General features: G+C 40.1%; 1 protein-coding gene across 2 annotated transcripts in view; it reads right to left on the bottom strand.

Annotated features, from left to right (window-relative positions):
- Positions 1 to 15,957, bottom strand: part of taok2b (TAO kinase 2b) — a 36,561-nt gene that overhangs the window by 13,104 nt on the left and 7,500 nt on the right. For both annotated transcript variants that reach the window (XM_042507384.1, XM_042507383.1), the window contains exons 3-16: positions 15,062 to 15,133; positions 14,866 to 14,967; positions 11,856 to 11,901; positions 11,643 to 11,739; positions 11,233 to 11,346; positions 8,026 to 8,117; positions 7,777 to 7,870; positions 6,071 to 6,152; positions 5,150 to 5,317; positions 3,109 to 3,315; positions 1,682 to 1,887; positions 1,263 to 1,440; positions 949 to 1,077; positions 548 to 751 (exon numbers count right to left, since the gene is read on the bottom strand). In XM_042507384.1, coding sequence (XP_042363318.1) covers positions 548 to 751; positions 949 to 1,077; positions 1,263 to 1,440; positions 1,682 to 1,887; positions 3,109 to 3,315; positions 5,150 to 5,317; positions 6,071 to 6,152; positions 7,777 to 7,870; positions 8,026 to 8,117; positions 11,233 to 11,346; positions 11,643 to 11,739; positions 11,856 to 11,901; positions 14,866 to 14,967; positions 15,062 to 15,133 — 1,791 coding nt within the window. The remainder of the gene's footprint in view (positions 1 to 547; positions 752 to 948; positions 1,078 to 1,262; positions 1,441 to 1,681; positions 1,888 to 3,108; positions 3,316 to 5,149; positions 5,318 to 6,070; positions 6,153 to 7,776; positions 7,871 to 8,025; positions 8,118 to 11,232; positions 11,347 to 11,642; positions 11,740 to 11,855; positions 11,902 to 14,865; positions 14,968 to 15,061; positions 15,134 to 15,957) is intronic.

Raw genomic sequence — 15,957 nt, forward strand, 5'->3', positions numbered from 1 at the left:
TAAATATGCCTTGTAAGGTGACCTTGAGTGCTTTGAAAGGCACCTATAAAGAAAATGTGCTATTTTTATTATTACAAAGACATAAACTGGTAGACAGGGAATATACGCTGCAAAGAAAATCCTACTACAGCTGCAACAATTAGTCCATTATTCGATAGAGACTTAATTAACTGGTGACTATTTTTTACAATTTTATATAATTTTTTTTAAGGCAAAAAGCCAAACATTTTTCTTAGATGTGAGAATTTAATGGGTTTGTCTTCATACATGATAAACTGAATAGCTTTGGATTTCTGGACATGTTGGTCGGTAAAAACATACCTGTTAAAGATGCATTTTTTTCACCATTTCCTGACATTTTCTTAAAAAAACAATGCGTCCGGAAAATAACAGGCAGATCCACCGATAATGAAAAAAAAATGTTAGTCACAGCCCTAAACGGGACTGAACAGTTTGAATCCCACTGGACTATTTGCTTGAACTATGTTCCAGCAGAATTGACTAGTTCATCCAACATTAACGCGCCAGTCTGATTTAAAACTGATACCTCTCTGAGCAGGTCCTGCTCCAGGTTGTGGCGCGCCAGCAGCATCTTTCTCTTATACTGACGACACTGAAGCTCATAATACTGCCTCTGCCGCCGCAGCAGGCCAGCCTCCTCCTCCGCCTGCAGCTGCTGCAGACACTCCTTCTGATGCACCAGCCACTCTTGTTTCTCACGCTTTGGTGTTGACTGGTTCTCATTCAGCTCCTGGAAAATAAATTAAGGTAGTAAACAGAGAGTAAAGTAGTTTGCATGTTAATATGAGGAAGGGTTCATTTTAAGTTTCAGGGCCGTGATGAAAAGAAAACGGAATTTACATTTTATGATAGAGCTGATAACCACGGCCAATTTATGCAAAACAAGAACTGTGATTCCATTCATAATTCCCTAAAAGCCAGAGGCACCTCTTTCAGCTGCTCTTTGCGCTGTCGATACTGCCGTTTCTGGGACTCCAGCAGACCGGTTAACTCCTTCTTTTGCTGTGCAAGTATGTGCTGCTGAAACTTCTTCTCCTCAGTCAGGACTGCCTTTGTCTGAAATAAACAACAAGAACACACAATCTCATGAACATCTGGGTTGTGAGAAGCACAAGCTCAGAAAAATGGCTAATTAAAAAAAACAAAACACTGAAAATCACGAATCTGTCACAAATCACTGACTTCCCACTTTAGTTTCTCTGGCAGTTATGATCACCATTACTCCCCCTCCACCAGCTCACCTCCTTCTCCAGGATAGCCTGGTGCTTCTTGGAGAGCTTTTCTCCCTCCATTGAGAAGCTGTTCCTCTGATTCTCCAGCTCTTTGTCCAGTCTCAGCTGGTGCTCGTCCATCTCCGCCTTCAGCTTGTTCTCCAGGCCCATCAGCTGCTTCTGGTGCTGCCGCCGCATTCGCTTATACCTGTGAGGAGACGCGGGGCATCATGTTAGTAGACTGACATTTTATCTCAAACAAGGTTTTCACTGAAGGTTTTCTTTGTTCTCTTTTAATGTTCACAAGTTTGGGGTGTCTGTTTACAGTGTGGGGACTGTAAAACCCTTTAAAACTCAAAGTATGACTAATAACAATACAAATAAACATGAGAAGTTCTCTTCCTTTTACAGCATTATATGGCATGTACTGTATGTCTGTGTCACCTTACCCAGACATCTGCTCTCTCAGGGCCGAGCCCTGCTCATGTTCCTGGATCTGTCGGGTGACGAGCGAGGCTGTCCTGATGGTGGCAAAATGGTCCCTGCCTCGACGACGCCTTCCACCTCCTCCCCCACCTCCACCACCAGCAGACGAAGCTTCTCGTTGTGAGTCAACTTCTGGCTGATAGGGATCATCGTAGATGTTGTCATGGCTCTACATGGTGGAGACCGAACAGAGGAGAGGCAAAAGATTCATAAAAAAAACAGCTTAATGGTAGTTAAAGCACAGGAATTTTCATCTAACTGGTCTTTGAAAAAAGTCATCCTGGTGCTAAATATTAAACACAGGGGACATTTAACTTCATTTGTGCTTTTGGCTCAGTGAAGTTTCACTCAGTCTACCAAAACATGAAGCTTCAGCAGTTGTTCCAGTGAACTTGCTATAATGCTGTGTGGTGATTTTCAGCTTCGGCTCTGTAGGTGGCAACATCGCCAGAACTACAGTGCATCTGCATGTGCAAACAGGGGCTGCTATTACTTTTCATTTCCTGTAGGTGGTGCAAGTTTGCATTTGGAAAACTGGTCTCCTCCACTCCCCTCTCTTCCTGCCATAGATCCATTTTTGTCTGTGTGGCAACTTCTTTTTAGTCAGAAATCCGTAATAAACATTATAACTTGGTTAGGTGCCTCTTATGTTTTAGTAAGCACCTTAGAGTGTCTAGTGTTTATAGGGCCTTAGAACATTAGGATGGCAGTACACGATGGCCATTCTCAGCCTCAATTTTGTCTCATAAGCTGTTGCAACAATTTTTTGTACATAATTGTTACACAGATTTGGTGCTAAATTGAACCATTCGTTATCGCTTGATAATGGTCGAAAATCCCTCTGAACTACCACATTAAGACACCAAAATGGAAAAACCCATGCTGTGATTCCATATGAAAAACTTTTGAAATTTTGTGAGTTATGTAAGAATTGCATTTTTAAGCAACTGGACAGAAAAAAAACAGATTTTCTGGAAACAACTGAGAAACCGCCTTTTTGTTAACATATCTATGAAAGCAACACGTCCCCCTGAAAGTCTGAAAGTCTCCAGTTTGTAACTGTCAAGTTTCAAGAGGCTGCAATTATCCTAGAGGTCACAACAGGTAATTTTAGTGGGCATAGTAATAGAAAAAGGGTATGCTTCCAATATCTTGTCAGAATTTACTCCCAAAAAAGGATGCATTTTACAACTAATATGATTTTTTCATTATGATATAAGTGTCAGGAAAAGTTAGACTGTTGGTTCTCTCTTTCAAGTTACAAACTAGGCTCTACGTGACACTAATGTTCATGATGATGGATGTTTCAAAGATGGGTCTGGGCGGGACAGGAGGACTCTCACTTCTCCTCAACAAACCTGCCCACAGACAGTACAACACGTGGACTGACCAGGGGCTTGTGCAGGACGGAGCTGTTGGAGGTGACGGTGTGCTCTCCCTCCTGCATCATGGCCATCTCTCCGCTGTCGTCAGAGCCGTCCGCCAGGCTGTTGACCGAGCTGCTCTGGGAGCTGGCGCTGATTGACATGGATGGCAGAGAATGGGAACTCTCCATGCTGTTGACTGTGCCGGTGCGTAACATATACTGCTCCACATCCTGGCGGAGAAGAAAAGGAGGAAGGCAAAATGGTTAAAAAGTTCTGGGGAAAGACAACACTTTTAGGATGGTTCCTTCACTTGATAGGGTGATGGTATCAGTGGTAGTTAAGTATTGCAGTTGTTTGTAGTGTGTATAAATGTACGTATGCTGTGAGAACCTTTCTGAGCAGACATACAGTAAAATATGACACATACTAACAGTGAGCCTACATTTTGGAAAATTGCAGCCCCACATTCTCTGAATTCCTTCATTTCCTTTTCGAGGGAACAACCAACTGGAATCAAATGTTGATTGAAACAAAGGCCTTTGTATGGAGAGGAAGGGGCTCGAAGTTCGCGACATATATTGAGAGGTACAACACAAAGGCAGGATGGATGCTAAAACCAGCTGTTTTCCTTACACAGCCCGATGCATGCATGTTCCTCCTCCGAGGTTTTTGAAAGTTTCATCTTCAAGGCAGCTGGTATTTTGTTGTTTGGTTTTACCAGAGAGCTGCTGACTCCGGAGTTACTACAGGAACTCAGTTATGAAGTTTCTCATGAGATTCTGAAGGTTTGGAGAGGAATTTACAATTTAATAGTTTAATAAAGTACTTTGTTTTTTAGAGCGAAACATCACCTTTCTTATTTCAACTGCTGTCACAAGTATTTCAACATTTTAACCTGGAGTAAATTGGTGCAATTTCTTTTAAAAACATGGGGAAAAGGGCAATGAGCAACTTAAAACAAATTGTAAATTTACCAATTTCTTGCAATTTTTATTACACAGCTAGAAAAAAAACTAACTATCATAATAGCAAATTCAAAATTATGCTATAGAATTGGAATTTCTAAAGCACTTTCTCAAGCATAGTTTCCCTTCCTGTTTTTTTTGTTTTGTTTTGTATTAATCTTTCAGGTAATTGTTTTGTAATTTTTACCAATATATTGCTATTGTTTTGATCATTTCAGACCAAACCACTGTCATGTTTGAAGCAGAGAAGTCCCACGCTGATCCTATCAGTGCTGATCAGGGCATATTTTAAAGGATCGTTATCAGCCAAAATAAATATAAATAAATGTGATCCTTTCATTAATTTATTCTACTGTGTTTTGTCATCCTTGCATGCTAGTGTTGCTGCTCTCATGTATGACAGCTGGGTTGTACAATACGAGCATTTCACTCGTATATGCGAGGAAAAACAGGACTTGACAGATCAGGCAGCTTGTAAAAAAATAAGCTTGAAGTCTACAGCTGTTATATCTAACTGTAAGATACACATTCAATCAACATTTAGGTAAATACAAGTATCAGACTGGACATGGCAGACACCCAATATTAAAGGACTCAGACTGGGTAAATTAAGATCTGACAGTCAGTAGAAGCCAGTATTTAACCAGCAGTCATTGCGTCTCTAGCCTCATGACCTCCCTTTTTCCACCTCATGTCAGCCTCTTCCTCCTCTTCTGTTTCATCACAATATGATATTATATGGATTCTTTGGATAAGGATATGATATATATATTGATATCACAAAGTCTGCCACCATACATTACAATTTAATTAAATATGACCAATTCGAGACAATATCAGCAAACGTCCTCATTGTCTTTTCCTTGGCTGCTACACTTATCTGCCTGGCACCTGGCTGCTAGTTTGAATGTTTGGGAAGGAGGTGTGTTTGAACAGAAATGGTGACACAGGCCTGCCATGGAAATTTCAAAATAAAGGCGTATCTTAAAGATGAGGATATGTATCCATGTTTTCTCTTTGCATCTGTGATATTGCACTGTTGATCATTAAATCAATATATACATACAGACTGATGAATCACTAAACCAATGCTTCGTACCTCTTCCTCATCGGCTCCTTCTGGTGCGGGACCGTTGTGCGCCTCATGGAAGAGGATTTTCTTCATCTTGCGGTACTGGAGGTTATCCAGCTCGCGGACAGCATCCTTGGTGCGGGCGATCAGGTCCATCACAACTGTCATGGGACGCTCTCTGCATAGGAAATGGTGCTGTGTGGATAGACAGGGTGACACAGGATTCTTAGGAACTGAAATGAAGGAACCTGCACGTTAAGATAACCTGGATCCTACACGGAGCTTGGTGTGTTCATTTTGTGGTGGAGCAATTTTTGTTAAGATGCTAATCTTGATTTTTTTTTTTAAACTTCTTCTCAATCAGAGTGAGTTGCATATAAACTGAACTACTCTGATCCACACTGATGCTCACACATGACTCCTCCACTCAATGTTTCTTCTAAACTTAACTTTCAAGTAATGGGAAAATTAGGCAAATAATTTGTTTCTGCAACAGCAACAAGCTGCTTGTTATTTTACCGCTTGAGCCAACTGGAACAGCATACTATAGAGACCTCTATAGAGTTAGTAAACACTGAACAGCTGGTTGTGACTGACGAGAAGAGGGAGCACTTTATTTTAAAATGACTAATTCAGTCTGAGCACCTGGTGTACCACCAAGAATTACATGTAATATTTTCATCTGTTTCATTTGATTATTGTTATTAAGGAAAATTATACACTAACACATGGCATGTTGTGCAGAGCACAGTTTGTGCCCCACACATGATGTGCGTAACAGTCTTTTATTAGAGCATACAAATTAATATATTCATTCCTTTAAATTCAAACAGTCAGCTGGCTTAATATTCATATTTGTTCTCTCTTGAGCATAAAGACAACCGCGAACAAAGAGATGATCACACGTCTCTGCCTGCTTCATGTTCTACATCAAACAACACTTTGTACCTTGAGCAGCACATCAGAGGTAGGTCTGTCCTGGGCGATCTTCTGCAAACAGGAGTCCACAAAATTGCGGAAATAATCCGACCTGAAAGTGATACAATTGACTTTATAAAAGCAACATTCACATTGTGTTAGTGAACAAATAAAAATTGCTTGTTAATTTTGTTCTAACTGCAAAGCATCCATGAATATAGGTGGTGTCATTTTTAATATTCTCTAAGCTCTATTGTCAAAGTCAACTTCTGTTCTGTTGCTGCTACGAGACAATGGTTTTGGGGGAAAGATCACTTTTGGTACAATTTGTACCTGTGAAAAGCGGAAAATTATGATTGTTTTCTTCATGACATTAACACGCCAACATGCCAAAGAGCTGCCTAGTTGTTCAGCTAACAAGAGAAAAAAAATCAGGTCTTGACTCCTAAATCGTACCAGTTGTGAAAGGAGGAAAAAGTGGATGGCGACTATCAAAAAGGCTCACGTAAACACAGATGAAAGTGTCAACCAAAACAGAGCCTGATATCCCGAGTCAAATCAAAATTGTGTCTCCTCTACTCATTTCATAACAGGTAAGAATATTAAACAAATGTCATATTAATAAATCATATAATTACAGTAAATTTGCCATGCTCTTGGTCCACGTGTTTAGCACAAACTTGGCTGGTTTTAAGTGCAGTTGGGTCGATTTCGAGCTTTGCCATATTAAAAAGTAGCCTACATCGGGGCGCCCAGTAGCTCAGGTAGAGCGTGCGCCCCATGTACAGATGCTATGTCCTCGCCGCAGCAGCTGTAGGTTTGAATCCAGCCTCGGCCCTTTGCTGCATGTCATCCCCTCTCTCTCCCCCTTTTACACCTAAGCTGTCCTATCAATTAAAGGCAAGAAAAAATTTTAATGTAAAAAAAAATGTTATTTACTGTCCGTCCCGGAAGAGGGATCCCTCCTGAGTCGCTCCTCCTGAGGTTTCTACAATTTTTCCCTGTTACAGGGCTTTTTTGGGGAGTTTTTCCTTCGGCATGTGAGGGTCGAAGGGCAGAGGGATGCTGTATGCTGCAAAGCCCTCTGAGGCAAACTGTGTTAAATATAATGGGCTTTATAAATAAAATTAACTTGACTTAAAAAAAGCTAAAAAGTAGCCTATGTCAGCAACCTGTGTTGACAGCTTCCAAACGCTAAATCCTACTTGTTGAATTTGTAAGAATTTACACAATTAGGTCATTAATACCATGTTATGTTTGTTTATCAAACTAACGGGGACACTGGTGTCTCAGGCCGTGCGCAGGCTGAGCCGAGGCCGCCAACGTGAAGGATGAAGAAGAGGTGAGAGGAGGGAAGAGAAGCACATGTTGTGTTTGTTTACTTGAAAATCATGTGCTTTTTGGGGTGATGAGACATGGCAGAGTTAATTTCTCAAGAAAATCCTGCACCAATATAACAACATTTTTATCAAAGGAAGAGGTGCTGTCACTGGCCACGAGCAACAAAGCCAGGGTTTAACCCCACGCAGACTTTCTGGTTATGTACGAAACATCATGAATTCAATCAATCCTTCATCCTTTGAAAACGTTATGTCAAAAGACTTGGTAAAATAAAAAAAGCAACATTTATAACATAATCTCAAGCAGCAACATAAGAAAATGCTTCTCCTTGAACATCAACAACAAAAGTCTTATTTGCCTAAAAGGATATTTAGGAAGTTTTCTCCGACTCTCACCAGTGATTAGACTGCAACACAGGGCTCTCATTCTGGGCGATGTGGTATAAGGCACTCATAGCATTCATGTTGAACAGAGGAGGCTTCCTTTCCGCTAGAGAGTGACAGAGCACGACATAACGTGACAGAGACAGAGCAGGAACAAAAAAAAAAAAAAGGGAAAGCAAAAAAAAAAAAGGGTTGGATGCTTTCAGCTTTGTGAACACAAAAGAAAACACACTTGTGCAGTATTTTATAGCCATCTCTTACCCAGCTCTATGCAGGTAATGCCAAGTGACCACACATCCACCTTCCCATCGTACTGACCCTCGTCCATGGCCAGGATCACCTCAGGGGCCATCCTGCATGGAGGATACAACAAAGTAATTCAGCCATTTCCATCTCTCTGCCTTTGATCGTAGACCAACAGAGAAAACCGCCTCAGGGCTCACCGTCATCCCAACAACGTCTGCACCACATGAACAGACATGAATGCGACGAGGGTTAGGCTGCTTCATGTACAATAACAACGGCAACCTGTAGCAGGTGAATAGTGGAGTCTGATGTCTTTGTGGGAAATATGCAGGTAATGCTATAAGGATGAGTTGACTGACAGTAAAATACATTTTTAAATATAAATATTAAGTACATAAACATCGGTACGTCAATAGAAGAAAAAACACTTTCAGTTCTCTTGACTTGTTACTAAAGACACTGTTATCCTGCAGGTAAAGTTTGAACTGCACTCTGCTGCATGCTTTGACTGAATTTGAATCTGACTTTCAGGCGGCCACACCTTGTTGGAACCTTTTCACTTCACAAGCGTGACAATAAATTAAGCAAAGGCGAGTGGTTGGCTTTTTGAAGTTCAGTGTGTTGCAAATAAAACTGAAGTTACCTGGCAGACTAGATACCATGAGGGTGAGAGGAGAAAAGTAGGGCTGTAAACTTCTGATCGGTTGGTTGTTTTGCTCTCGCTGGCATTATTTTGACAAGGCCACGTGTCCACAAAAGCGTTACTTCTCCCAGCGAGAAAACGTCAGATGTTTACAGACTACACAATCATATAAATGACAGAAAATGGAGAACCATACAGGGGCGGGGGTGGGTTGACTTTTCTGTCTTTCTTTCACATCATTTCAAATCATTTTGTGAGTTTATACATATGTTAGTAACTCCAAATGTCACTTAAGTTTATGTTCATTTTGTGTGTGTGTGTTGTTTGCTTTGCCTATTTTCTTTAGTTTTTTTTATTGGTATCTTTGTAATTTTCTGTTTTTAAATAATTACTTTCAAATGCACAAATGGAAATCTGATAGACTTTTAGGACTGTGACTGCCCTTTAGTTTTAGCATCAGTTAATAAAAACAAATCATTTCAAAAAACAAACAAAAGAAAAAGAAAATGCCAGATGTTCAGCACCTGTATTTACCCTCTTTGACCCTTGGTCTTTGCTGTATTTGTCCAACCTCTTCTTCACTGTGACTGGACAGCTGGTGACAGGGACGAGCGCAGTGTACTACCCAGAGTTAAACACTTTTCAACTATTATTTCAAGATCAGAAAACGAGTAAAAAAAATCACAGTCATCTGTCGGACTGGCTTAGTGACGTACCAAATCTAGTTTGCCATTTATGCATTTTTTTTCTGATAGATTTTTAACGTATCTCCCTCGCTATTTACCTCTCCTAGTAGTTTTAACTGTGAGTGACATTCCCACGCAGGATTTAAATCGCTTACACACACAAGGGATTTCCAGGAAATGATGAATACATGTAATCCAGCGTAATGTAATTAGACTGTTAAAAGTCTCACTATTTACTGTTCGCCCTCTTAACACCGTGTCAGAGCTGTATTAGGTTATTGCTAATGCGCTGCTGCTTCACGTTAAAAGCATTCAACTGGCAAAAAATGAGGAAGCGTGCATTGTGCCGCGGTCACAGGAAGAGCAATGTATTTCTTATCTATATATTTTGACAAGGACAATACATGTTGGCATCGTTACAGTCAAAGAAAATGCAACCGGTGAAGTGTATGTGGGACTTTTAGGCGTGGCTTATTTGCAGATTTTGTCCCCATTTGTCATCAAATTTGTTAATTGCAAACGTTCATCAAAAATGCTTCAATGAAACAAGACAGCGGCCATTTCAAAGTAGCTGCTCAAAGAGTGTCTGCAGCCCCAGAATTCGGGGACCTGTAGTGTTAAATTGCAATTGCTGTTACCATGGTAACCAGGACTGTCTCCAAATCAACCAGGACTGGACTAGAGGATTACAACTTTGACAACAGCTTATTAGGACACAGGGACATACTTAATGAAGCTTAAGAACATCAGGGGTGTTGATGACATTTTTTATAAGCAGGGAGCATTTTAAGTCTTTTTGGAAAAGCTCATGAATACGAACATTAGGAAGGTGCAAGATTTGCAGGATCATAATCTGGTGTAATTCTTGAAACCACGAGGAGTAACTGTTTTCAAACTATCCTCTTATGACAAGAGTGACACTGTTACGAGGTTCCTTCAGCTTCAGGCAAGTGGGATTTAAGCCTTTTTAAGACTTTTTTAATGCCACTTTTTACACAATTTTACAGAACAACATTTATTACTTAAGGTTGGGGGGATTTTTATCTATTTTTCAAATATATATATTATTACACAGAACATGCCTCTATGGTGATGTTAATGCAAGAGGCATTTTGTATTTTTTTCTTTTTTTAATATTACCCAATTATTTTGGGATATCTCAATGCAATGTCAAAAAAATAAATAAAATTAAAAATTCCATCTCCAATGTCTCATTTTTAACAATGTTCCTGCAGCTCAAGTTAAGAATTAAGACGTTTTAAGGCTTTTTTAAAAGCCACTCAGAATAAAGTTCAAGACTAATGTTCTCATAACTAAAACTGAAAAGGGACAATTTTATTTTGCCCAAATGTTTATTATGACAAAACATGAAATTTCTTTTGTCCAGTGAAAAAGTTACTATCGATGTCAAATGTTACAATAAAAACCCTATGTGAGTGAAACACGTGGAAGACGGTGAATAAAACATATTAAAAGTAAATAATAAAAGTAAAAAATAAAAGTATCTATTTGGTTTACCAAAAGAAGTGGGAAATATCTGGCACTTCTATCTGGTTTTCTTGGCAATTTTGTGTGTTTTACTCTGCAAGTGAGACTCCACTGCCTGGATTCCCAGCATAACGAGTTTAAGGAGAGGAATTCATTAAAATATTGAAGAAAAAAAAAAATTAGATGTTACCATTATTTTGAGATTTTTCAATGCAATGTCAGAGAAAATGATTCATTAAATCCTAATTTCCATATCTGGGCATTTTTTAAGACTTCTGAAAGATTAAATTAAGTAATTTTCATACAACTTAGGGCCTTATTTTTACATTAATGCAAAGCCTTTTAAGACTTTTTAAGGATCCGTGGGAGCCCTGCTGTTATGATTAATTAAGTCTGATGTCTTACCAGTAAGGTGTTCCCACAAAGGAGTTGGCCGGGGCAACGATGGAGGCCGAGCCAAAGTCTCCCAGCTTGACCTGACCCGGCTCTGTTAGCAAGATGTTTCCTGCCTTCACATCCCTGAGAGAGAGACGTGATCAGATAAGAGAAAAATGAGTGGTCGGGAAAAATCACGTAGAGGAGAGAGGAGAGAGGAGAGAGGAGCGAGACATTATGAGGGAAAAAAATGTATTGTTAGATGCACTGAAAAGCGTTGCTGCGCTGAGTGTGTGAGCACGAACACCGTTGCATAAGCTCATCTTCGGCAGCACAGTTTGTGCTTTTCTCCCCTGTATTTGTTTTGTCTCTTGTCAGAAGAAGTGTGGGGGAGGAGAGCAGAATAGACACAGATAGTGAGAAAAGGGATGGGGGGTTACCTGTGAATCATGTTGTGAGAGTGAAGATACACCAATCCCTGCAATGCACCATGGGTTATGGCAGCTATTTCCACTTCCTGGAGGGGTTTCTTGTGGACTGGAAGAAGAAAGGTATTGTTTATGTGAAGGACTTTAATATGTAATTAACTCATGAGTGTTAATTTGAATCAATTCGTGTTAATTACTCATTTGTCTCTATTATTTCCTACTTACCTTCTAAGAGGTCAGAAGCTGAGCCCAGGCAGTACTCCATCACCAGCTGGGAGAGACACAGAGGGAGGGTTAAACTGCGTGCTATTTTAGGGAGCCTAACTCAGGAGAATACTTCATGTTGAGGACTTTTTCACACTTGACCCGAATGGAAAAGATTTTTTTTTTTGGACCGGAGGCAGTTTTCAGTAGAGTTCAGTACAGTTATTGAAGTGAGAGAGCTGTTGTCGAGCGCAGGTACAGCACAGAGAAGTGCTCAAAATGGAGGTCTGAGCGTCTTCTCGACTGCATCGAGCCAACTTCTCCACATAGCACAAGATGATGTTTATTTTACAGAAAAGAGCAGAATAATACATAAAGCTAATTCAAGAGAGCACACCAGCGGACTATTTACCAAGTCAGGATTACTGATCTAGTTGAATTACAGACTCAGTTATATTCAGGGCAAAAAGAAAAGCATAACCAGAAAATATACTTTTTTTTGGTTTTTAGTTCAGAGGACGAGGAGCAAAGAAGGAAATGTAATTTTAAATATGCACAAGCTACCTTAAAGCACGTGTATTTCTGTATGTGGTGTCAAACTGTTTATTAAGAGAATTCTTCAGAGAACAATTCAAAGGGTAATATCAATATCTTTCAGTTCAAAAGTATGTGTAAGGAGAAAATAATAAGACTATATGAAGTTGCCAGGTAATGGCTTTTTTATGGTGAGTTGCTGTTGCTTTTGATTCTTTTTTTCCACCTGTCTCTCATTTGCTCTGTAAGTATTGACTGCTAAGTGACTGACGGAAAGATCACCTATTCTTGCTGATTTATTTTTGAGAAAGGGGCTGATAAAATAAGAGTTTCCTCTTCCTGCCCCCTTTCGATCATGAAATGTAACATAGCAAATAACTTTCGGTTTGATTTCAAACTGTCTGTTTCCATGAGTGAAATAAAAGTGAAAGTGAAAGTGATAAACATGATGAGTTAAATGTGTCATATAAGTGAATACAGCACTGAATGCATCAGTAGAAAAAGCTTATTTATACAATAAGGCAGGGGCATTTTGACAACAGCATCATTCCCAGGGAACAAGAAACTGTTATTTAACACTGGAACTTAATCTGCCTTTTGTCCAGAGGAACCAAAGACTAGATTTGGTTCCTGCACAATAGTTTCAGGTTCTGTTGGTTGAGGAAGTTTCAGGGTGGAGTTTGCAGGGCTGACTGTCAGACTGATCTAGACACCGTTATTATCGGCATTAGGATTAAAGGTTGGGTTTTTTTTTTTTGTTGAAAACAATGTCAGGATTTGTTGAGAGAGAGACTGCGGGAGAGGTGACAGAAAAACAGGAGTATAAGAGAGAAATAAATTATGATCTGATGATGGTTTAATGGCGATTATGCTATAAAGCAGAATTAGATAACCAGCAACACTCAGCAGGGGTTTGTCATGATAATAGGGTTATCAACATACTGAGGACATTAAAAACCATCAAAGTCATGTCTGTGTATTCTGTGATATTTTGCCGGTGTGTACATAAAAATGTTGCCAACGCAATGCCAGGAGAAACAGCAGGTTTTTTCAGACTTGGGCGCAGTGCTTTAGCATTTTTTCAAGGCATGTATGAAATTTTTTTTTAAAAAAATGCTGAGACATGTTTTGCTGTCATTTCAGAGCAAATTTAAGTCCACTGCAACTTTAAGTACATTGATATTAATGCTGTTATATTATCATTATGAAAGTGGCAAAAAGTGGTCTTGAAATGACAGTAAGATTGTTCATTGCGATTAATTCTGGGAGAATATATTGTCCAATAAAAGCACTTATTGTGACAGGCACACTCAGCAGATGGTTTACTGTGAAGACAGGTGTTTGAGTTTTGAGTCCCCGTTTCTTTTTAGTCATGACAGCCACCTCAAACATCAGAGTCACGCCACGATAAATACAAAACCAACATGACGACTCCATGTTGGCGTTTTGGTGTGTGAAAATTCAAATGCTGCCTTTGTCTTTTAATCTGTCTTTGGCCTACTTTGTCTAATCTTCATGGTTCTTCAAATGCAGTTTAAACATAAACAGGAACACACAAAAGAGATTTTTAAGGCGTTTTCGGTCCAGAGGAACTTTTTCATCAGTCAAGAGACCCCTTTTTTGTGTGTCCACACCACAAGAAATAGCAATAATTGTAGTTCTTAAAACGCTGTTTAAAAGGACTCTTTCAGAGTCACAAGAGGAACCATAACACCATATGACGCAAGTGAACAGTGTTTGGGTGAACACGCAAGACAATGCAGGACGGGCAACTGCCATTTTTAAAAACCGGTTTGCTGTGTAAACAACAAACAACATAAAGCACAAACAGCAGGTTGTAATGGAAAAAAAGGTAAGAAAACACAAACAAATAGACTGACAGTGAAGTCCAGGCTTTTCTGAGCATTTTTGCCCAGTTTGATTCATCAAAGCAATAAACGAGAGTCTTTGATTACACGATGCTGTATAGCCATCGCTGGTCAGCTTACGTCACTTCAGCGTTAGCAGTACCACTGCGAATGCAAACAGCCCCTGAAGACATTAAGTTCTCTGGTGCGCTGCCCAATGGGCAGCTCCTCTCAAGGAGTCAGAAAAGTTTGGTCTGAAAACACTTTTAGTTTCTAGTTTACTTCCTGGATTTACTTCCTGGAACTTTTTGGCCAAAGGGGGCTTTTAGTGGTGCAGATATTCGCTCTGAAAATGCACACTGGGTCAAAGTCTGTATTGACAGGAACCAGTTTGTTTGAAAGGACCTGTTGAATAAAATCTTGACACTTTTTCATCTTTGTTTTGCTTTAGTGTATCGAGAAGTACCTTCTGTCCATATACAATAATGCTTTTCATGAATGTGACGTAGATGGCGTGCTGAACTGCCTGGATGTGTACTGCACAATCGATTTAACAACTGAACCAAGTATATATATATATACACACACACACACACACACACACACACACACACACACACACACACACACACACACACAGACTCACTCACCCATGCTGTGTGCTCTCTCAGGTAGCAGCCACGGTACTCAACAGTGTTGGGGTGGCGCAGCTTCTGTAGGAACTTCACTTCTTTGATGATATCCTGCCATTTCTGGAAGATCACAATTATCGATGAGCAAACCAGACCGATTCGCTGATCTTGCATCTCTGATGAAATGACAGTTTACAGAGTTGCCAGGTCTTACCTCATTGGACTGTTTGCCACTATAGGACATCTTCTTGATGGCCACCACCTCATTGGTGCGGATGTCATGGGCCTAATGTGAAAAGGTTGGAGGCAACAGATAATAGATTATTTCTTTCAGGTATTCAGTTTGAATTGTAGACGTGTCCCTACTCTAGATTTAATCAGCCATTTTTACATCAGAGAAATCACGATTACATAAAACTAGGATTTCTGCTGAGCCTCCTTCGCTCCTCTCTCCTGCCCTCTCCGGTCGATCTCTTCATCCATGACTAGCTCCTTTTCACCCTTCATTAAACAGAGTTTTTCAGCCACCGCTTGTGAGTCGTCCTTTGTCCTTACGTCGCACCATGCTTTTATCGTCTCCTCCTCTCCTGATCTCCTGACACCTTTCACCTTCAGCTGATGGGTTTGTCCACCTTGTGTTGTTATTGGCGATACCTTCATCACTGATGTCCCTCCTGTCTAACAGACAGCAGCTCTGACCCACAACATCGCTCTCACCACTGTCAGCTATTCTTTGTTTTGCTTACATTTTCATGCCTACGACCACTGAGACCGAGGCTAGATTCAACGCAGTGATGACGTCTCAGTAATGGAAAGAAGCAGCCTCTTCATTTGATCCATTTTTTTCAAGCACAGAGGAAGAGTTTTCGGGTTGTACAGAAACAATGTAATATAGCCTGCCCTGAGCTGCTACAGCTACCAACCACCATTAGAGCTGGAACCACTTAATTATATTTTAAAGAAAAAATATATATTTTTGTGACCATCAAACAAGAAGACTACACACTTAAGGAGATATTAATTCCAGGAGCCTGGTGGATCAGTGGATAGAGCGGCGCCCCATGTACAGAGGCTCTGTCCTCACTGCAGCGTCCGCGTGTTCGAGTCCGG

This window comes from Plectropomus leopardus, chromosome 19 (assembly GCF_008729295.1).
Source record: "Plectropomus leopardus isolate mb chromosome 19, YSFRI_Pleo_2.0, whole genome shotgun sequence".
NCBI lineage: Eukaryota > Metazoa > Chordata > Actinopteri > Perciformes > Serranidae > Plectropomus > Plectropomus leopardus.